At 37.4% G+C, this 22,906-nt stretch overlaps 1 protein-coding gene across 10 annotated transcripts; it reads right to left on the reverse strand.

Annotated features, from left to right (window-relative positions):
- Window positions 1-204: 204 nt before the first annotated feature.
- Window positions 205-22,378, reverse strand: LOC113048312 (protein-methionine sulfoxide oxidase mical3b-like). Of its 10 annotated transcripts, none has more exons than XM_026210057.1 (30): window positions 21,952-22,378; window positions 19,089-19,423; window positions 18,787-18,994; window positions 17,783-17,896; window positions 17,585-17,686; window positions 16,700-16,855; window positions 16,396-16,496; window positions 16,054-16,311; window positions 14,913-15,028; window positions 14,692-14,818; window positions 14,310-14,617; window positions 13,279-13,475; window positions 13,076-13,182; window positions 12,929-13,000; window positions 12,680-12,847; window positions 11,786-11,887; window positions 11,018-11,201; window positions 10,415-10,500; window positions 9,641-9,918; window positions 9,312-9,556; window positions 7,881-7,958; window positions 6,156-7,140; window positions 5,881-6,068; window positions 5,714-5,802; window positions 4,372-4,479; window positions 4,196-4,289; window positions 3,527-3,577; window positions 1,550-1,649; window positions 1,316-1,389; window positions 205-1,200 (listed from the first exon to the last, which is right to left on the reverse strand). In XM_026210057.1, exons 2-30 carry the CDS (start codon window positions 19,347-19,349, stop codon window positions 1,016-1,018), a joined length of 5,142 nt encoding a protein of 1,713 aa, XP_026065842.1. In that variant the 5' UTR covers window positions 19,350-19,423; window positions 21,952-22,378; the 3' UTR covers window positions 205-1,015. The 10 variants fall into 10 exon arrangements, with proteins under 10 accessions (XP_026065842.1, XP_026065839.1, XP_026065838.1 ...); XM_026210054.1 differs by having other exon boundaries at window positions 5,881-7,137; window positions 14,310-14,457; window positions 14,533-14,617; window positions 21,952-22,376; XM_026210053.1 differs by having other exon boundaries at window positions 5,881-7,140; window positions 14,310-14,457; window positions 14,533-14,617; window positions 21,952-22,376.
- Between the last annotated feature and the right edge of the window lie 528 nt (window positions 22,379-22,906).

Here is a 22,906-nt window from a genome sequence, read left to right on the forward strand (position 1 = left end):
ATCATTGACTGTATAAAAACAGGTCTAAATACAGTTAAAGCACTGAATTGTGTAATACTGTAATTTTCTGCAAAAAAATAGTGTATAAAACCAGGTATATTAAGTCTTATTTTGAATTTTAATAAAATGAATTTTAATTTTTGTATAGGAATTTTATAATGAAAAATAATTAGGTAATTACATAATTTTTGTATTACTTATTAATTTTAGCATTATAACGGTAACTACTACAAAAAAAAATATAGAAAATCAAAGTGTAACACATTCATGGTTTTCATGCCAAAAAACAAAACAAAACGGTGACTAAACTTCAAATTAAATATGTAATTGTCCATACATTTTTCTCAAAAGAATGGTTGTTTAATGCAAGGAAGTTTTATAGAATTAAATATAACAGCAACAAAATTTCAAATATATTCTGTGCGAGCAGATTATGCAGAGAAAATTACGATAGTTAAAAAAAGCACTTTTCATCCAATAAATGAATATTAAGAATGCACAGTTGTGTGTGAGGTTAGCTTATACAGGTTGCCAAAAAAAAAAGATTCATTCATAAACACAGGTCTTATTTTGTCTAATTTTACATGCTTCAGTCTGTGCTGTCTATTAACATTATGGTTATATATGCCATTCCATATTAATGTCCGTTAAGTCAAAACATGGTGGATCTGGGTATAACTACAGATGTACCTTAACTTAAACAAAGAGATCAAAAAGAGGTTCCTTTGCATAGTAGCGTAGCAGTCTAGAACAGTAGTATTTGGCAGCAAGACATTGCCATTTCTCCTAATCAGGGCCTGTATTTTGCACCTCAAAGAATGACTTCCTCTGGATCAATCTCTTGCTGTGTCCAAGGATTCATTATTTAGACACCGATGTAGTTGCACAAACGGGCCAGAGTCCAGGTGGATGGGCCTCTCTGGTCCAATGAAAAAGAGCATCTGTGTATTTGTGTTGCACAAACAGACATAGAGTAGCCCTTCAAGCCTTATGATGAGATTCGTGCATGTGCGAGTCAGTCCCAGTGCAGACTGAAGCCCTTAGAAAGCATGATGGCCTCCAGGTCACTGTCCTCTTCTTTCTCCCTCACTCGCTGTTCCTCCAGCAAGGCCACAAGTGCATCCCTCTGCTCCACCACATCCAACATCTCACTCAATATACGCCTCTCCTCCGCCAGCTCATCCTCCCCCTTCAGCTGGTCTGAGAGAGAGAAAGAGGTGCGGTGAAGTTACTATTAATTAAAGAACCACTATGAGAGAAAACCACAATGGAGTAAGGGGAAGATGAACTAATAATATCCTCTGTGTGCTCTAACCGTCCACTGCCATGCGCTCTCTCAGTTCTTGCTGCAGTCGGCTCTGTCTGTCCTCCAGCTCCAGTTCACGTGCACTGTGGACAGACCACACAGATGAGAATAAAGAGATCAAACAATACCAGACCAAACTGAGAAGCTGGACAATTATGTGATTCCTGATGTAATCAGACAATGCCAGATCAGTCCGCACAGTTCAGATACTCGTCAAAGATTCAAAAACTGTTGAATACTCACAATATCATGAGCTCAGATTCATAGCGCACGAGAGCATTCTTCTCCTGCACCAGTTTAAACCATTGATGCATTAAGCTAGGATCATCTTTCTTTCCCATTCCTGGAAGTGAGAGAAGAGGAGCATGGGACACTGGACACACTTACATACATATCCATTAATATGTCTAAACAGGGTCCAAATTATTACTATTTGGGTGCTAAAATGCAAGTAAAAATTGGCTTTGGCTTTGGTCCCTCAATATAAGAATGATAGCTTGAGAGATAAAATGAAAGGCATGCAAGTCAAATAAAAGACACAAATTATAAATACATATATGGGAATTGATTGTATATATATATATATATATATATATATATATATATATATATATATATATATATATATATATATATATATACTTTATTAATTAATTTATTTATTATAATATTAATAAAAAAAAATATTTTGGACCCTGCTTATAAACTACACTACTGTTCAAAAGTTGGGGGTCAGTAAGTTTTTGAACCTCTTGAGTCTCCAATGCTTACCAAGGCTTCATTTATTTAACAAATAAACACAATAAAAACGAAATTTTAATACAGTAAAATTTAATTTTTTCATGTGATGCAAAGCTGAATTTTATTTTCAGCAGCCATAACTCATAATAATTTTCAATGTCACATGACCTTTCAGAAAATTTTCTAAATTGCTGATTCTTCTTATTATCAATGTTGAAAACTGCTTAATATTGTTATGGAAGATATTTGAAAGAATAGAACGTTTAAAAGAACAACATTTACTGTATTACTATTGTAACATTACAAATGCCTTTACTGTCACTTTTGATCAATTCAATGCATCATTTGCTGAAAATAAGTAAATAAAAAAAAGTGTCCTTAAACTTTTGAACAGTAGCGTTTTTATATAAACATGCAAGCAGACAAAAACAGTGAACTGAAACACACTAGACAATAATACAAAAAAACATCTGCACGCACATAAATCATCACGCATGTAAATTCCCAACAATTCCCAAATAAAACAGGATGTGACATTTTAGATATACTGACAGCCATGCAGATCAATGACGTGTCATGCCCATGCAACTCCATCGCGAAAGGTTACAGAACGAAATTTGACATTACAGGAGAGAATAACGTACTTAGCTGGTGAAGTGGAGGTTCTTGCACTACATAAAGAAAAAAGACTGTACAGACATAAACTGAATGATCGTGTTCTGTCCCTTTAGCTTTGGCTTCTTCCAGCAGGACAAAGGAAGAAAGAGGAAAAAGAGGAGAGAAGGGTAAAAGGATTTAGAAATGGTTGTTATTAAAAGAAAATCCACACTAGAGGTGTGAGACAGGAAGCTGGGGAGGTGTTACCTTCTGAGGAACAGCAAGGACAGTGAAAGACAGGCCTTCTACGAGGGGAACCTAGAAAGGGCTCTACTAAGACCGCAGAGAGGGGCAGAAAAAAAATAGGAAGAGGAGGAATTCAGGAACGCAACAAAGCAAGGATGGGAAGAGTGGAGGAATGTGAGGTGCGAAGCTAAAATAGGTCGAGTTGGATGTTCATGTCCAGGCAGTGGTCTAACTGTCTCAGAAACTAAACCACTGGAGAGTTTAACTGAAAGTAAAAGTTAAAATAGCTTCTTAAAATATACCACCTACTCCAACTAAAATCTGTGCTTGTATTTCCAACAGTACTGCCATATACATCTCATCTCATACAGTCACACCCAGCAGACGATACAAGCTAACTAATGCTACCACAAGCATCAAGATCCAATTTAGACACAAAGCTAACAGCAAGCAGACAGGACAAGGTCCACAGCACGAAAAAAGCCAGAAAGCCTGTTTTTAAACCACCATGTTAACATAAAGATCCTAAAACGGCTGTTTAATTTGTGTTAACACATTAACTAATGAGTCTGTAAAATGGTTAACATGTTTGTTAGTGTCATTAGCATGAGCGCTAAGTCAAATCGTCGTACATACCACCCAGATGTATGTCCAAAAGGTTAGATGTACTAGAGTCTCCCCAGAAGTCTATATCATGAGGAAGGACAAGTCATGAGGATTGTGACCATTAAAAGTCAAAGAAAACAGAATATCCTGCACTGCTCTGTCTCTGTGTTTAATGAAAATACGCTAATGCCGTGAACATTAAAATATGATAGGCAATAAGTTTTTGATAAATGTAAGACTTTGTAAATTAACATATAATGAATATGAACAATCAGGGATGATGATATTTCATAATACATCATATATATAGCAAAAATGGCTAAAATATTAAATAAAAAAATGTAATAAATTATTATTAAAATAATATATATATATATATATATATATATATATATATATATATATAATTATAATAATTATATATATATATAATTAAAATAGTATATATATATTTATTTTTGTTTTTTTATATTATTATTATTATTATTATAATTGTTATTATTATTTATCAGATAAAAAATTATTAAGAACAGGACTGATCCCAATTTACATGAAATGGCATTGAAAGTAATGTAAAAAATATAATTAAATGTATCAAATAAAATTAAATATTTTTAAGTTGCAAAATTATTGTAAAATTTAATTATTCCTTAGGCTCATCCGTTTGACAAGAACAGGTGACAGGTGATTGACAGGTACCTGCTTCGCCTCGGAGTGCTTTCTCCACAGCAATGCCCTTCTCCTCCAGCTGCCTCTGCTTGACCTCCACCTGCTCCAACTGACGCTGAATTATCTGAGATGACATATACAAAAATAAATACATATTGTTCAAGAGACACATAAGCAAGCATGCTTTAAAGACGTCACACACAGACCTGTGCCCTGTGCAGCCTCCGCAGCTCCTCCTGCTTGGCCTGTCTGCGTGCTGCTCTCTCCACTCGGCGTGTCAGCTTGGCATTGAGTTCTTCCTCCGTTTCTGCTCTCTGAAACAGTGTGGTACAGAAACTTATGCTGGAAGGGTCCGGGAACATCACCCAAACACCTACCACCTCTGACGGACATTACGACACTGGGGTGGCCGCCTTGGTCGGCAGCTCTGGCAAAACAGTGCGTTTCTATTAAGGAACAAGATGCTGAGTGTTGCAGATTCAACCAATGGGATTAAAGACTGAAGGGGCTCAACATGTGAAATAAAAAGATGCTACCTTAACAGCATATGCCCTCTTGAATGCCAACGCATGAGGCACGTAAAGCGACTCGGGAGAGAGAGGCAGAAACTGAATTAATCTATAAATAATCCATTAATCTGTATTTTATTTTCAGTACAACAGCTAAACAAGGCTAAACACAGCACAAACTCCATTACAAAATACAAATCTACTAATCACAGGAAACGGTTTTCCAAGCTACTTTAAACATCACGATCTAAAATCAGTGAAAACAATTCATTGCCATATTTGATACCTCATCGCCTTCATGCACGTTCTCATATATTGTTTCTTTCAAAAGGACTGACTTGATATCAGACAGTTCTTCCTTCAGCTGAGAGCATGTTTAGAAAAAAGACAATTGCCACAAACTTTCAATAGGAAAACTCATGAAGCGTGAAATTATTCCATTACTCCAGCTATAAAGCTCTAAGGAGTCACGGATAAATGCTAGTCAATGATTTGCGTATTGTTGTATATAGAAAATATTTGAAGACTGAAGAGGGCCATGAGAAAATGTAAAGGACAAAAATCAATTACAAATGTAAAATGAGTGGCAAAGATAAAAACAACAACAACGTCATATTGTGAGAAATCAAACTTTCCTTGATTTTTTTTTCTAAAATAAAAGAGTTCACTGAACTGTGAAATCATGTTCTTTCAGATAAAAATTATTTATTGGAACTAAGCTTCAAAAGCGACTCACTCTGAAGTCCTTGGAAAGGGAAAAGGCCAGTTATAAAAGTCTTAAAGACACAACAGCAAAAATTTACCATTTTATTCTAAAGGTAGTGAAATTTTCATTGTCTTACTGTCAATAATGTGGCAATATATGAAGCACAGCTAACACAGAAGTCTCTTTCAAACCAAACAGATAAACTTTGTGAAATTTCCAGTTGCATTGATTTTTATTGAAATGGTTGTATTTTGCCCTTGAAAATATGCAGAATAATGTTAAATGTTGTGGCCTTAAGGTTCAGAGAAAGGAGACAAGAGTGTTTTACCCTACCTGAGCCCTAAGAGGACATCTTTCTAGAAGAGCATGGCAGGACAAGTCTGTATCTTCAGAGAAACTTGGATTTTTTCGGAAACACAAGTCTGCAATGTAGAAAGAGCCTTAAAGTCATGTGCATGTGGTATAGTTTATTTATAGATCCATCTATCCATCCATCTCACCTGAGGTTCTGTTGATTCCCGACACTTTCCGCTTGCTCTCGGCGTTGGTTGCAGCAGGTAAAGTTTTTGCCACCATCATAGCCTCCTTCCTCTTTTTGTCCTTCTTATACACCGAACAAACGGTCTTCCAGAGGGACTTGTGCTTTCCTGGCTCCTGCTGAGTCTCAGTCACTGCGTTCACGCTCTTCCTGCTTTTACAGGGTGAAAACAACGAGTTGCACTTTTTCTCTTTCTCCTCCACACACGTGTCTGCCCCCCACAACTTAATCTCTGACCTGCGAAGCCTGACCTCGGGTCCCCCTGCCAGCAGTGGGGCGACCATCCGGTCTGGAAGCGTCCTCCTGTGCTCCAGCCTACAGTTGTCCATCTGGCTGGCCATGTCTCCGGTTTCTGAGACACCGGATCTTTCCGGCAGTCTGGAAGCTTCTTCCTCCTCATCTCCACACAGGATCTCTATTTCATCCCGAGGAAGACTCCGAGCTTGATCGAGGTCGGGATTAAAGCTGCCCCGCTCTGGAACAGGAATAGCACAGGTCGATGAGAAGAAGATAACCTCTCGGTCCAGTATCGGTTCAGAATGGTGAAGGGCGCAACACTGCTTGCCGACGAGAGGGGAGTGAGATGGGCTGTAGGGAGGAGTCAGAAGACCTGTGTCTGGATTTAAAATGCTTTCATTTCCAAATGAGGTGGAATTAAGGTCCAAATCCTGCTTGTCCCCCATCACACAACCTTCTACAGTGATGCTCAGTCTGTGGATTACAGAACAGCGGCCTATCGTCTCTTCTAAAGCAACACCTGCATCGCCTTCCATAGTGTGAGATGGTTCAGGCGGGGATGTACTTTGAGATTGCATTTGTGAGCTGGAGTCGCAGTTTCTTGGCATTTGGTAGGCAGAATTTATATTGCACGACGGTATGTAGGCGACTGAGGTGTAAAAACTTTCTTTAACGTTAGATGTTTGGGCTGCCGTATGTTTGGGGTCGCATTCTCTAGGCAGCGGAGTCAGGCCTAAACTCTTCCTGATCTCGGCGCTCTTCAGCCAGAACTCCTCTACGACCTCTAATCTCTTGACAGGTGGGTTCTCAGGGTTCGTCGATAGCTCAGATGTGGGAGTGGGGCCTGATTCTGGTGGTTTCAAAGAGGGTGGGGACTCTACAGGTGGCTGGTGGATTGAAATGGACTCTTCTTGTTCCTGTTGGTTGCATGGTGTGGACTCTCCGACTGAGCTGGTGTCATCACTGTGTCCTTCAAACGACTCTGCTTATTTAAAGAATGAAGGGATAAAGAAAAAAGTTTAGTGAAAATTTGAAAGAATTTCTAGATTAGTTTTAGAATCTTCTGAACAAAATTGTTTTATGGGGGAAGCACTGCAGCCTTTTAGGTCATTTTTTTTTCTCAAATAGTTTCTATTATAAGTGTGCATCTACCTGTTGCTACTGTTATGACCATAATGTGGTACATTTCACATTACTTGTACCATGTGCATCATTTTTGTGGACATTTTTTCCTGTGCATAAATTTTTACTGTCTAGTATCTATAAAGTATACAAATCTTTAAAAGTATGTGCTAACCATTGTTTTTTGTTATTTCTGTTGTGGCAAACTACAAAGCCTCACCCCTTAGTGAAATCTTACTGGTTCAGAATCTTACACATAGCAAATATGTTAGGATTGGTAGTGATTGTTTGCATTGTGCAGCATTATTGCTTTCTGTGTGGGCAGAAAAATTACAATATGAAAACATGTCATGCTGTGCCTGGTTAGGACACGGTTCAAGTTAGATACCAATTTGCAAAATATATAAAACAGGCAAACTAAAACAACTGCAAAATATTTCTATAGCATAACCAAAAACAAAAAATGTCAACTGCAAAATATACAAACATAAAAAATGCACCATTTATCATGTAAATGAAATAACTGGCAAACAAATCTTTTAGGTTAAAATAATGCAACTAAGGCTAATGAAGGCCATCGATTGTCTTCAGAGGCGGTACTACCTTTAACAAACTCCGCCTCCTCTTCCTCAAGCCACACCCCTGAGAGCCGTTCCCTCTGCCAAGGGCAGTACTCACCCTCTACATATCAACACATCCCATAATACACACACATACAGTGGTGAATACACAACAATAAACAAACAAACAAGCATGACAACATTCACCTTGCACACAAACACATAAACATATTGTGGAACTATAACACAAAAATAGATAAAGAAAGACATCTAATTGAACTCTACCTCATCTTAAAGGGGGGGGGGGGGTGAAATGCTATTTCATGCATACTGAGTTTTTTACACTGTTAAAGAGTTGGATTCCCATGCTAAACATGGACAAAGTTTCAAAAATTAAGTTGTACGTTTGAAGGAGTATTTTTGTTCCAAAAAAACCTCTTCCGGTTTGTCACAAGTTTCGGAAAGTTTTTTTCGAGTATGGCTCTGTGTGACGTTAGATGGAGCGGAATTTCCTTATATGGGTTCCGAGGGCACTTCTCCCGGAAGAGCGCGCGCTCCCGTATAGCACAGCACTGAGAGGCTGAGCACAGCCTGATCAGAGTGAGAGCGTTGCGAAAAGTCACAAAAGAAGTGTGTTTTTGGTTGCCAGGGCAAGACAACCCTGCACAGATTACCAAAAGAGAAACAGCATTAAGGGACCAGTGGATGGAGTTTATTTTTACAGAGCATCAACGGAGTTGTGCAAGTGTTTTTGTTTGTTCCCTGCATTTCGGATTGCACATCGTTTATTTCTTAAGGATAATGCAATCCCAACTAAAAAGGGTCACGATCGTGTGTTGGAACCACATGCGGTGACTAAAACTGCTTCAAATATCTCTGTGTTGTTAACTTAGCTCTCAGCGCGTAAGCACATCAAGTAAACAACATGCGATGTTGTCATCAAACTGCACTTTCCACATGTACAGCTTAAAAAAAAAAAAAAAAAGATGACATAAAGTGGAACTTAGTCATTTTCCAAAACCGCTAAGCAAATATATACAGTTTCAGTACATACCACATAGCATACCGCCTTTGCTGATGCTGCTCTTGTTAAATTTCAGCCTCTGGATCTGTTTCACAGCTTCCACATGCTCTCAACTCAAAAGCCTACTGGCGCTCGTGATTCTTTAGCTCCGCCCACACGTCACGCCTCTAGGCGCTCGTGTTTTTCCGGGAAAAATCGGTACAGACTATCTTTCTCTTATAAATATAATAAAACTAAAGACTTTTTGGAGTTATGAAGGATGAAGCAGTACTACTCTATAGGTACTCAAGATTAACAGCATATTGAGTGAAAACGAGCATTTCACCCCCCCTTTAAGATAATTTTTCTGAAATAAACATGCTATATAGTCAAAAACAATTTCAGGCAAGATTACTCTGCCCATTTTATTAGAGCCATTTCTAAAGAAATTGAATAGAAACAAACACCCACCATCACTAGAATCTCCCTCGTCTTGACTTTCTTCTGAAACTCCTCCTCCTTCTTCTTCCTCTTCCTCTTCCTCCTCATCCTCCTCTTCGGCATCCTCTTCCTCTTGATTTTCCTGGTTCTCTCCTCCCTCTTCCTCCTTTAGCTCCTTCCCCAGGTCTAACTCTCTCTCTCCATTGGTCCTGATGTTCGGCTCCTCCTCCTTCTTCCAGGCAAGCTCCTCCTCCTCAAGGTCTGACTCAGAGCTACTGAAGAGCCCAAAAAGAGACCGATTTAGCCAGGGAAAACATGCCAGTAAATATTAGTAGCATAACAGGAGTATGTTTGGATACCTGGACTGCTCCTCTGTGTTCTTCTCCTGCACGCTGGTGCTGAGGTTGTGATGTGCAAGCGTCTCCTCTGGGACCTCCTGCAGTGGGCTGTCCTGTTGCTTTGGACAGGGTTTGTAGTTCTCCAGCTCAATGCGTTCAGGGGTACCACACAATCTCTTGGCCTGGCTGGATACCATATCTGTGTGGGCGATGAAGGAACAGCTGTCTGGTGGGGTGGCTGTGCCCACTGACCCTAGAGAGGAAAAAGACGTGGAAGCCGAAGATGGAGCAGGGGGAGCCTGAAGAGACAGAAACACACACAAGTCTGCATTACACATCAATAAAAGCAACAATACTTGTTTTAATCGAAGAAATAGATATTACAACTTTTTTATGATTTCCTTTCCATTTTTATTTCATATGATGGTAAACTAAATTATATAAAAATATTTTATATTTCATATGTTTGAATGCAGAATAAACAAATTATAGAGTTATAATATATATATATATATATATATATATATATATATATATATATATATATATATATATATATATATAATAAAAATGTAATAAATAAATTACAAACTATGGTGCATGTTATACTATTAAAAAAAATGCTTCCTATTTTTACATAATATTATTAGACATTTTGACATATATAGTCATTATACTGATAATGCATGTGTACTGTAAAACAACAAAAAATTTAAATGTTATATTTATCTAAAAATGGGCACATAGAGGATCTAAAAGAAGTATAGTGGTGATATTGATGAGAGATGAGGTTACCTGAGTAGGTCGAGGGGTCACAGGTGGGGCCGGTCTCTTTCTCTGAGCCATTCTGAAGCTGAAGTGGTGCTTACAGTAAAACTTCCCTGTACAAACCAAAAGAAAGGATAAGACGTGAAGGAGCGGTACAATAAAAAAAGTAGCTGATGCAGGGAGTTGATTTCTTATTTATACCGTAGTTTAAAGTCTGTCTGAATGCCACCTCTTTTTGCAAACTTGAAGTATTCGAATCATGTGATCTGTACGATCCTATCACTTGGAACTTTTTGGTGTTTTGATTCCTATTTTAAAAAATGTTTAAAAGGCATTTTGCTGAGGGCCTTTAATTTGTGTGTGCACCCTACTGTCATTGTCGCACAACAATAAAAGCCCTGTCCCAACAGACACATATTTCAGATCTTATGACTGTGCATTGGTAACAAAAGAGCAGTTTGTTTTGCCGAAAACAGTCGCCTACAGGAACACAGAACAACAGGGCATTTTTTTTTACACACTGTATTGCCCATCTTGTGACAACAAGCTAAAAAGCTTAACACCTATTGTTTTTGATATGAGCATAAAATCTTAAAACCCCTAAATACTGCAAATGTATGAAACACACACCATGTAGCTGGTCGTAAGCGTAGTTGGACAAGCGTAACGTGGTGCTGCAGTGGTCACACTGGAAGCAGCTCCTGTGGAAGAACTTTCCCTCCGCGCTCAGCCTTTCCATGACATAAACACGACGGCCACAGAAATAACACACATCGCTGCCGCCCATATTCACAGGAAACTCCTTTTGAGACCCCTACAGGTGAGAAGCCAAGGGTCAAAACTCAAAATAAAGATGCTTAACATGGGCAATTACAGCAGTCAGGACAGAACTGGGGTGACAGTGTGCGTTCAAAAATGTTTTAGATTAGTATTAGTTATTAGAAATACTGTGTTATTTATTTTTTATAATTTAATATTTCATTCATATATTGCATTCTATTATTTTATTTTTTCATTTGAATAGAAAATAATATTAATATGCCAAATAAAATATGGATAACATAATGGAATGTTCCAAACAAAGTCACCGATTTAACCAAATGCCATAAACACAAGTTTGATAATTTCAATAAATTACATTTGATTGCAGCACTTCCATGGAACAACACTTTGGTTGTGATGAATCTAACAATGGCGTAAAGTATTGAGCCTTCTTAGAGAAACTGGATTACAGCAGGAATTCACACACTCACAGTAATTAGTAAAAATAACACTAAACAAATGTCAGCGCTGGGTTACAGACCTCATACACACACAGTAATAAAGGCACTTAAAGGGACACAAGGACATATACATTGTTAGGGAAGATCTGACACAGAACTACAGGTGAACTCTTACCAACTCCCTCCTCATGGGAGCTTGATCCTGCTGACTCTGAATCTGATTGGCTATCTGCTGAGCCAATGAGCTCACTCCGCCCGTATACATCTGAATGTAGCTCTACAAATCAAAAGATGAGCACGGAAATCAAGCAGGAATGCAAAATGCTTCTGAGATGAAAACCATCACAAAGACAAAAGAAATATTGTATGAATATACGTATGAGAGCACAAAGGTGTGGAGATGACAGATTGGTCTTAAAAAAAATAGAGAAAGGCAACAAAAATGAATACTATCAAGATAACCATAACAACAGCTATATTATTGGTAAAACTGTTTTTTGATTGAAAACTGTCTGTAAATGTTTTCATCGTCAACTGGGGGAAAGAAATCATTCTAAAAGTGATTTTGACAGTAAAAGTGAATCTCTCTCTCCATCCATCCATCCATAAATCAATAGAAATAAACATGTCAGTCAAAGGCAAAGTCAGTAAGAAGCATAGAGGATTAGATAGAGATAATAAATGATCCTGTCTGAGATTCTTCCGTTAAGACCCTCAGAAAATGTCCCATGGCCTCCAGTCCCTGATAGGCTGTTGAGCCCCAGTTCACACACATAGCTCCTTCATTACTTAAAACAGAACCAGAGTGTAACACTATCACAAATAAAACTTAAAACTCCATCTTCTATCCCCAATTTTTTTGAGTGACTATTAAAACAGATTCACAAGATGAAGCATTATATCCTTTCTCCAGCTTGTGTTTTTTTTTAAGAAAGCAAACAAATAAAAATTGTGTTGCACCTCATCAGGACATAGTGTAGCTTAACTTGTAAACAAACATATGCATGTACAAGCAAACACACCTTTTTACATGTAAAAGCACATATGCATCGCATAAATACTCACACACCTGTCGGCGTGTTGCAGTGGCTGAGGCTGACAGGGAGTTCTCCTCAAATTTAGCCAGCAGTTGCATCGCCATGGACCGAACCTTGCTGTGACCCTCCCCGACCTTTGGTTCTGAACCAGGAGTTAATTCTGAAGTCTTGTTTTCTTTGGTATCATGAGGAACGTCCTCCTATATCAGGAAAATATCACAGAGAATCAACATAAACTTTATGCTTAATAGATGAAGATGAGATGTGTCAAAACAACTCACCTCCTCTGACTGGCCAGTCTGGCTTGTTCTCCTTCTCTTTCCAACACTATCGGTTTCCTTCTCTTTCTTATCCTGAAAAACAGCACATCTTAATATATGGGTAACGGCTGATAAAAGACTGTTGTGTAATTGTGAGTGTGTGTGGACCTTGGGATTGCGTTTGCGGGACAGACTCTGTCCCAGTTTGCTGAGCAGTGAGATGGGTGACCTGGTGCTAGAGAACAGTACAGCTTTCTCTTCTGAGCTCAGGTTTCCTGGTCAGAGAGAGAGAAAAAGTGTGTATATAAATAAACATAAAAGGTCAGAAATATTACAAAAATAAAATAAACAAATAATGCCCTATTCCTGACCACCAGCTGGTGCTGTGTCTTTGAGGAGCTCATAGAGTTGACTGAGGTACATGACCATGCTAAGAGAGTCGCTCTCTTCCAGCGTGCTCATCTCCTTGCCGGTCATTATAGGACAAATACCAAATTCCTGCTCCGCCATGTCCAAACCCAGCTGACCATTGAGCTCCGCCTCACTCTCCTCCAGAGACGCAAAATCACTGCAAGAAACAAAGACGCTAGTGTCAGAGTCACACATTCAGAAAACCTCAATGCAATAAAACAATCAACCCACACTTTTAGTTACTAAATTTCCTTTTGAAGGACTGAAAGATTTTCACTTTTTAGCTTGAGGCCATCAATATAAAAGTATCTATAGAGGACTGGGAGAGTTACATTAGTATATAAACATTTATTTAATGAGTTAACAAATATATACTACATAGATAAATAATCAAATATGTCAACAAATACACAAGTCTGATGGAAAATGTAATTTACATGTAATTGATTTTATTTATTGACAGCTATACACTGTCAGTAAATAACTATAAATGTCATATTTTTACTGACACGTGATCTATTTATTTATATTTTCAGTAAATATTTATTAATATAGCACTCTTAAAACCTCTACTCCGACAGAAAATGTAATTTATATGCAATTTATTTATTGACAAATGTCCACATTTTTATTTTTTATAGTGTGAAGAAATAAATAACCACATGTCAATAAATAAATAATAAAATAATAAAATATGTATTTATATTATGATGTAATTAAATATATTAAATATATTATTTATAAATACATTTAATAATTGTTTTATTTTTTACCAAATATACATATTTAAATGGCCCCTTCTGGGAAGCAGACCAAAAATATTTGTGCCACAGTTTCAACAAATATATTTTTCGTCCAATAAAATGCTGGCAATAGAAAGCAGCAACTCATAGTTTTACCAATCTGTGAAATAAACCAGTTTACCAGTCCAGATCTTTTACCACATGGCCACAACCCTTGTTCTTACCCAGAGTAAAGAGTGTGAACTCACATGAGGTCAGGTCTGAATCTGTGAATCAGAGCGCACAGGGCCAGGCCGCTCCTCCAGGAAGTTGTGAAGTCCATCACACACACGTTCATGTAACCGAGTGTTTGCTCCTGACACCAGCTCAGCAGCTTACTGTAACGAGCGACTGACTCTACACACACAGACAGCATGTTAGATTGTGTATGAATGTATATGTGGGAGACAGTATATATGAGGTTACACATACCTTGGCGTGTAAGTCTTGGGTGTGGAGAGCTGACTGCGTCAAGGCTCAGAATTGGCCCCTCACCTGTGTCTATGAGATGACACACCTGTACACATATGTTCAACATCATCATGATCACCATCACTGATTGTGACTTGACCAGAACTGAAAGTTTCTAACCTGAGCAGCGCCGATGAGTTGCATATTGATGTTGGGATAGCGGCTAGCTGGATCCATGCTGTACTGGCTGTGGTTTTTACTGACGTTTTCTGGAGTTGTCTGAGGAAGCAACCGATACACACTCTCTCTGAGACGGGGAAGAAACAGAGGGGGTGTAAGAACAGAATCCTATATTGTCAAAACTGTTCATAAATCTGCCTTGACTTTATCCAGAATCTGACCTCTCAGCCAGAACCTGTGAAGGGGTGTTGCCCTGACCCCAGCTGCGAACCATCCAGGCCGTGTCCATGGCTCCCAGGAAGCCCCGAGCAATTCCTGTTCCCATTGGCCAGAACGGCTATAGGAAAAAGAGCTGAGTAAATATACTTAAATGCTTAAAATGAGGAAAAACAGAGCAAACAACTCAGGAAAATATCGCAGATGTTTTCAGAATGTTATTATATTATTAGTTATTTTATTACAATAACTAGTTTTAATGACTAATTATTATTTTTTTTTGATAAAACTTGCCAAAATTAGTTGGGTGCCAAATATACATTTATATTCTTTAAAACAAGGGATACCAAAAACTTGATCATTATGATATTATGGTCAAAATAATTGCAAATTAAAATTCTGTAAATTTTTTTTTGGTATTTTTCATTTTTATATAATAAATAAAATAAAATGCTGCATGCGAATTTAGGCATCAAAACATTACAATATACATCACTATGTATGACAAACATGGATATTAATTTTTGAGATTTAGCAAAAAAAAAAATTATATGGATACTCATTTTGGAACTCAAATTAAAATGTAATAAAATAATAAATAAAAAAATATGCTGAAAAAAAATTATGCATTTTATATACATTTATTTATTAAATTATGAATGTTTTTGTTGATTGTTAGGTAGTGCAAATATAGTCTAAATGTGAAATGTAATGTTTTTATTATCTTTATAATTAAAAAATTTATACAGTATAAATATTTATATATAAAAAACTAACAATTATTTATATTTTATAATAAAAAATATATACAGTATATATATATATATATATATATATATATATATATATATATATATATATATAAAGAATAACATTTATATATATATATATATATATATATATATATATATATATATATATATATATATATATATATATATATATATATATATACACACACACACACACACAGATTAGGATACCGAAATTTTGTGCTTTCCTACCAAAAGCAAGCCTTAATATCCTATGCAATATTTCTACTCAGATTAATTTATCTTGTTTTAAGGTAATTTGGACTTTCTCCAGGAATTAAGGCAAAGAAACATATTAATAGTAGCATTTTTTAAGTGATCTCTGCTCTCTCACCTCTAGTAAACTATCCCCCACCAGAGCGACCAGCAGAGGGTGTCCCCTGCGCTGACACACCATCGCTGCGTTCTCAGAGGCGTACATGCAGGTAAAGTCAAACATGGCCACATCTGGCTCCCCATAGTGGTTGATGGCAAAGTCCAGCGTAGGGAGCTGATGGTTAGTAGAGAAATCAGCCGCTTCACGGGCGTATGATAGCAGTGCATTCTGGTCCACATTATCCCTGGACAGCAGCATCTCAGTGTCAGCATAATCCTGCAAAAAAATACACAAACGAAAAATCACTCAAAAAAGTAATGTGTGTGAAACGCGGATTTACGCACACAACATTAGACTCACGCGCAGAATGACTCCTTTCTCCAGAAGACTTTGTTTTTTGGCGGTCATTACAAAGTAATGAGTGTCGTCTTTGTAATATACTATATTCTCCAGATCAATTCCTGCACAGAAACGATGTTGACTGAAACTCATTATTGTTTACATAATCACACATGATAACCTATTCATATTTGAGAAGACAAAAGACATGCTTAATTATACAAACATTTATATTAGTTGTTTAAAATACATTTGAGTGCAACACATAAGTTTTTGTATCTTTATAATGTAGTGATGTTTTAGTTACAATGAAATAATTGAGTACCGGTAGCCTGCCGAAGGTCCTGGAAAAACCTCTGGTTGAAGATGAAGGCAACACCGCTGATCTCCTCCACTTTAGCCTCGGCCGTGGTGTTGCGATTGATGAAATTCGCCGTGACGGCAATGGCCAGTTTCCCCCGAAACTCCTTCCTGCGAAACCCTAACAGACCCAGACAAATAAAACCCTCATAAAGAGGCTTTGAAACCCAGAAAACGAATTGGTGACGTCCAAAACAGAGTAAAATTAGAATAGAGGAACTGTCTGTAACAGATGACTGTGAAGCACGTGATATGCCTCTTGCCACCACTAGACACTTTTCAAGCATCTGATGTTCCTCAGTTTATGATGACATTGCACAAAATGATATTTTTACTTTTTATTATATTTTGACAGCACTGTCATGATAACAAGAGACACTAAATATATAAAATAGCTTTTCATTTTAGTGTTACACTATGCATTCCCTAATATATTCCTATTTCTGGATGACGATATCTGGCTAATAAATCACAAATCCATTATATATTATCTCATTAGGTATGTTTTCATGATCTGTTTTCTCTAGTCTGTACAACATCTTTTACATTTCTATGCAAGTTAAAAAAGAAGGATTTATTTTAGCCCATGCCACTAATAACCACAATATAAGTGGCGTCATTTCCTATCGCCAAACAAATTAGAGAACAAACTGTGTGCAACAATGTATGTGTGAGAGAGAGAGATAAAAAGGGAACACCATTGAAAATGAGCAGGGTACTGGGGAACTAAAGTTACGAAATGCTGTGAAACCAGGAAGACATATTAACCACGGACTGAAGCGTTGGTTGCATTTCTGATTGGATCATCTGTTTTCACAACAGGCCTGAGACCGGGGTGTTTCGCAGATACCTGGTAAGGTGTTTCTTCTACCATCTGCCCCAATAACCACATCAAACTCCAGCTGACTGACTGGATGAGAGCTGGGGTGGACCTCTGCTCGCCAACCGACACCTGAACAGGACAAATGTGAAAATCAATCAAAAACAACTATTGTTTTGTAGTCAGCAGTTAAAATTAGGGTGAAAGTGCATTCAGTTATGTTCTTACGTTTCTCTTGGTTCTCTGGAGGTTCCACTAGATGTTTGAACTCCACATTCACATGAACCTCAACGCCCAGTAACAAGGCCACCTTTAAAAGCATCAGCTGCAACTGACGAATACCTGCACAGACATAGATGTTGATCAAATCAAATAAACATGAAAATGGGATTTAAATGCTCTTAATCTGCATTAAATGCCATTCAAAACGATTTTACTCTTTTTACCGTTTCAATGTTAACGGGTAAAACAGAATAAATAATGAGAAGAAAAGGTAGGTAAATAGCAGGAATAGACTAGAAATCAACACAATCAGAGCCAATATATGATCATATTAAATGCGTTCAAAAAGCACTACCAAAATTGTGTTTTTAGGAATTGTCTTATTTACAAAAAAATATTAATAATAATAATAATAAACTAAGCATTTTAAAAATATATGATTCAACTTGATAAATTGCATAGTAGATTATTAAATAGTTTTCAAAGTATATTTTATATTTGTAGACTTTCAAATCATAAAACACATGACATGAATAATCTAAAATAATGAAATGATGGAAAGTGCCATGTCTTTAGTCTAAATACAGCAAATTAATAATAAATTATTTTAAATACTACAAATATTTAGGCAACAGCATAATGAAATATACTATATTATAAATCTACTTATTAAATACTTAATGTTTTTTTTTTTATTAAATAGTAAATAAATAGTAAATTGTAGATGGAAAAAAAATTCACCAATACTGATTGGTTAAATAATTAGTGGGGAAAAAGTAGGTTGGGACTTTTATTCACTGGGAATTGATAGTGAAAATGATTGTGAAAAGTGGGCATTTATCAATAGCCTCCTGATTGTCCTGGTCACCTGATGTCACCTGGAAAGGATGTTGTTTCAGAGGTGGAGCAATCTTTATTTCTCTGGAATAATTTGCACTGATAAACTGTTTGCAATAAAACCACAAATGTGTATTCAACTGACTTCACAGTTTAAGTTCACATTAACTCACTGATATGGTCTATGGCTCCAGCACAGAACTTCCCGTAGAACTTTTTGGCCCCCAAACCACGGAGGTCCTGGATGGTGAATGGCCAAAGGTGAAGAACATTGTTCCGTGAGAAAGTATCTCGCTTTTCCACCAGAACCACCCTGGCACCCAGAAACCGCAGCTCTATAGCTGTCCGCAATCCACACGGACCTGCACCTATGATCAGACACTGAACACAAAACAAAACCTGCATGTGAAACAGATGTCAGAACACTAGTGAAGAAAACTCCCTTTTGCAATGCACTGCGGGTGACTCTTTGTACCGTGGTGCTGGTGCAAGCATGGCCTCTCATGTATTCTCTCTGGCTGGCTCTTTTATCCAGTTTGGCCCATAGTGCTTTGGCCTTCCAGTAGTGCAGTCTGCTCCTCAGAGTGTGGTAGAACTGCGGCTGACCACCGGGATGCAGCTTCAGCTCTTCACACAGCTCATGGAAGGCCCTGAGGGTCTCCCTGCATGTGACGGCTTGAACAAAGACATCGAATAGAGCGTGCAAATGACCCGTCTTAGACTGTCCGTCCCACATATCTGCTCCTCAAATGACCCCGATGACCCACACAGGAGTCAGCTCACCTCCAGAAGGCACCAGACAGTGGACATCTGAGGAAGGGAAATTATTTCTGGTGACTGCAGGCTGATTTTGGACACATGGGGAAGAGATGAACATGGAATAGGGAACAGAAAAGCAATCCGCATAGACAGGCTGTGTTGCAGATTTTCGGGTGAAGTCAGCAAAATTGCTGTCACATTATTATTCCTCACTATCACATTCCACTTATACACACGTCTTTCCTTAACTCCTCAACTCAATGGGTCATTGCTAATATAACAGATATTTTTATAAAAGCCATTTTATTTACACTTGAAATTAAATTAATTGAATTGCCACCTTGGCGCTGCTCATATACCCACATAGCATTCATACAAATCATTAAAAGTGCAATAAATCATTTGTGATATTTAGTATAATAAATGATTAGTAATATTTAGTGTACTATATTAATAAATAAACTATATTGTTGTAATTAGTGAATATATTACAGGTTCAGAGTGAAAAATTAGTTGATACTTGGACGTTTTGAGATCATCTTTAGTGTACCCCCCTCCAATTAATGTAATTGATAATACAAAATCAAATATTTTTGAGTAAATAAAAAAATAAAGAAATAAAAGTTTAATTTCACCAATTTTGTAAATCGCATTACCTTATATTGTATCATCTGAATGTATGTTTATCTGTATTATATCAAGCAAAGATAAATATAGATACTATGTGTGTATGTTTGTGTGTGTGTGTGTGTGTGTACACAGGTACAGACAGGTAACAAACAGGTAAACAAAACGTGTTTGCAGTAGTCTGTGGCTCCTGCACTGACTCCACTGATCATTCTGATTGGCTTTTGAGTAAAAGGGGCGGAGATTAAAGTGCTCCATAGAGTCAGCAACAAACACCAAACAGTAAAGCACTTCATTACGCACATTACAAAAGATTACAGCAACTGCACTGACTCCATTCATTACTCAGCCGTGCAATTCAGTCCAGATGAAAAGTTTGACCTCTAAGCGCCCACATGAGAATGAGTCATTATATGAGCTCGCAGATGATGCCTGATTTGATATCTCATGATTATATGCAATAATAAGGAGACTATTTAAGCATGATTTTGGTGTTCAAATCCTTTTAATGGCAGATTTCTTCACCCTCTTGCACCTACTTGTATTTTAAATTAAAGACAGAATAATCTGTGCACATCTGTGTGTTGTCTTTAAGAAAGAATATGATACAGCAAGTGTGCTTAGATTTTATTAAATGCACTAAAGCACATACTGATATAGTGTCTAAATAAATGGAGACAGGGTCAGTCTAGTATTAAATCTTGGGAATGCTACCCATTGGGAGAAAGTGGGGGATTATGGGTGAGACAAAGTGACTGTCAAACTAATCTTTCTTTTATCTTGATGAAATGAAAAGTCTGTCAAAAAAACTGAATGGTAACCAGGAGATGTCAAGTATGACACCATAAATTTATATACATATACACCAAAAATGTATATTTCAGGTATATTCTAATCTTCCTCACAACTAATTCCCCACACCAGGACATATAACAGCAGCTTTGACATCAATGATGCAAAAACGTTTTTATAATTATATGTTCTGGTTACTCATAACTGCTTGTGAAGTGCCACATCTCAATATGCACACAAATTAAATAGTAAAAATATTAACATTTTGAGAGTTCAGAGGTAAAAAAAAAAAAAAAACTTCACTTAAATCTCAGTCTGATTCTTACGTAAAGCTATTTTTGGACTTTGGATGACAAACAAGTCATATGGACCACTTTTATAGTACTATTTTTCATTTTTGTTAGTTTGACTGACAGTGGTCACCATTCACTGGCATTGTACAGAAAAGAACAGCATGAACATTCACCTAAACATCTCATTTTGTGCTCTGTGGAAGAATTTTTTTTGAAGGTGATTAAATGATGAAAGAATTGTAATTTCAGATTGATCTATTACTTTAAACAAAGAAAACATGTATGCTCACAAGCGGTTCATGGAAACTGTGCATTCAGTAAGTAGAAGAAGAACAAGAAGTTACTCTCAAAACGAAATCTCCCGATTTATCGGAGGTCATTGACACATGATTCTCATGTCAACCGTAAATGGAGGGCAAAACTCTGAAGTATCATCATAAAAATAATTGATCTGTATCAAAATCCATATATTCCCATCTCTCTCCTCTCAAATGTCTCGGTGATTGACTTTTGTGCAGTTTGATAGCAGAGGATTACAGAACGCAAGGCAAGTGCTGCAGAAAGAGGATCGATCAGATTTTCCTCTAGTCAGCCATTCAGTCATTGATTACACTGTGAAACTACTGTATATAGGCGTTTACACATATTCATGAAACTATACAGTCATTCATTAAGTATACAGAGTCAAAGTGTTTCCATGAAAGCATACACTGAGAATGACAACCCAACAGCTGCTTTTTCAGCTCTTTCCACATACTATCGAGCATCTGAACTAATATAGGTTTCTTCAGATCCTGTCAACATTGCAGCACTGGTCTGACACATGCAAACACACACACAAATACATTCAATGCAAGTGAGATTTACCGTGCTGCTTCTCTGCGGCGTGCACATGCTGCAGACATGCTTTCCTTCCTCTTCTCTCGCGCTGTTTTTCTCTGGCAATTCCCAAGTGGATTTAGAGCTGTTGGTGCCACATTAACTCGGGTATCATATACACAGCTGCAGTGCAGGAATAAGCTCCACCGCTTCACAGACACACACACTCTGTCCTCTTTCTCTCTCCATCTCTCTGAAGCCAAGGTCAGAGGAAGGAGCTACCAGGCACATGCTGACTCCTCCTCTACACAACCGCTTTCAAACAGGCAACAACCACAAAGATTGTCTTTCAGGACACGCACTCTATACTGTACACCCTATAGATGATTCGCATATTGTAGGCGGTGCATGTTAATCGCACAGATTCATTATTCAGTATTGTGGCGGAGCTGTTGGTGGCTGGTGGAGGAGTGTTATAGAAAAAAGCACTAAATCTAATCTGATTTACCCCGGGACGGAGACTTCTTAAAGAGATTACAGACAGAGCACAGGTGAGGGAGGGTAAGAGAAGCGTGGTGGAGGAAAGACAGATCTGGAGAACCTGTAACATTTTGACTGCTACTCTCCCTCAAGTTGTTGTTATTTTTTTAGATGAAAGGAATTCATTATTTCAGTGGTTCATTCAGAAATCAAAGTCTGTTTGAGGGCTAATCAAACGCCATCCCTGAAGAAACAACAAGGAATGGTTTTCTCCAAGAAGAGCATGATGGCCCTTCAATTTAAATAACAGGGAGTGCTCATGTCGTCAACTAAATTGCACATGAAAATGATCATTCTCATGACGAGAATTAAATCTTCTTAACAGTGTTGACGAAATGAGGGAAAACAGAGTAAAATACTAAAATACACAGGCAGCTGAATCACTATTCTGTTAGCAGGTTAGTAAACTCAAACCCAAATGCAACCTATATGAGATTAAAGGGGGGGTGAAATGCTCGTTTTC

This window comes from Carassius auratus, chromosome 29 (assembly GCF_003368295.1).
Source record: "Carassius auratus strain Wakin chromosome 29, ASM336829v1, whole genome shotgun sequence".
NCBI classification, from domain to species: Eukaryota; Metazoa; Chordata; class Actinopteri; order Cypriniformes; family Cyprinidae; genus Carassius; species Carassius auratus.

Coding starts and splice junctions, on each gene's coding strand:
- LOC113048312 (XM_026210050.1), bottom strand. CDS start 19,349: ATGTGGGACGGACAGTCTAAGACGGGTCATTTGCACGCTCTATTCGAT. Junction 13,183..13,278: donor AGACACAGCACCAGCTGGTG/GTCAGGAATAGG, acceptor CTCTCTGACCAG/GAAACCTGAGCTCAGAAGAG. Junction 4,480..5,713: donor GATGTCCTCTTAGGGCTCAG/GTAGGGTAAAAC, acceptor ACACTGTTTCAG/AGAGCAGAAACGGAGGAAGA.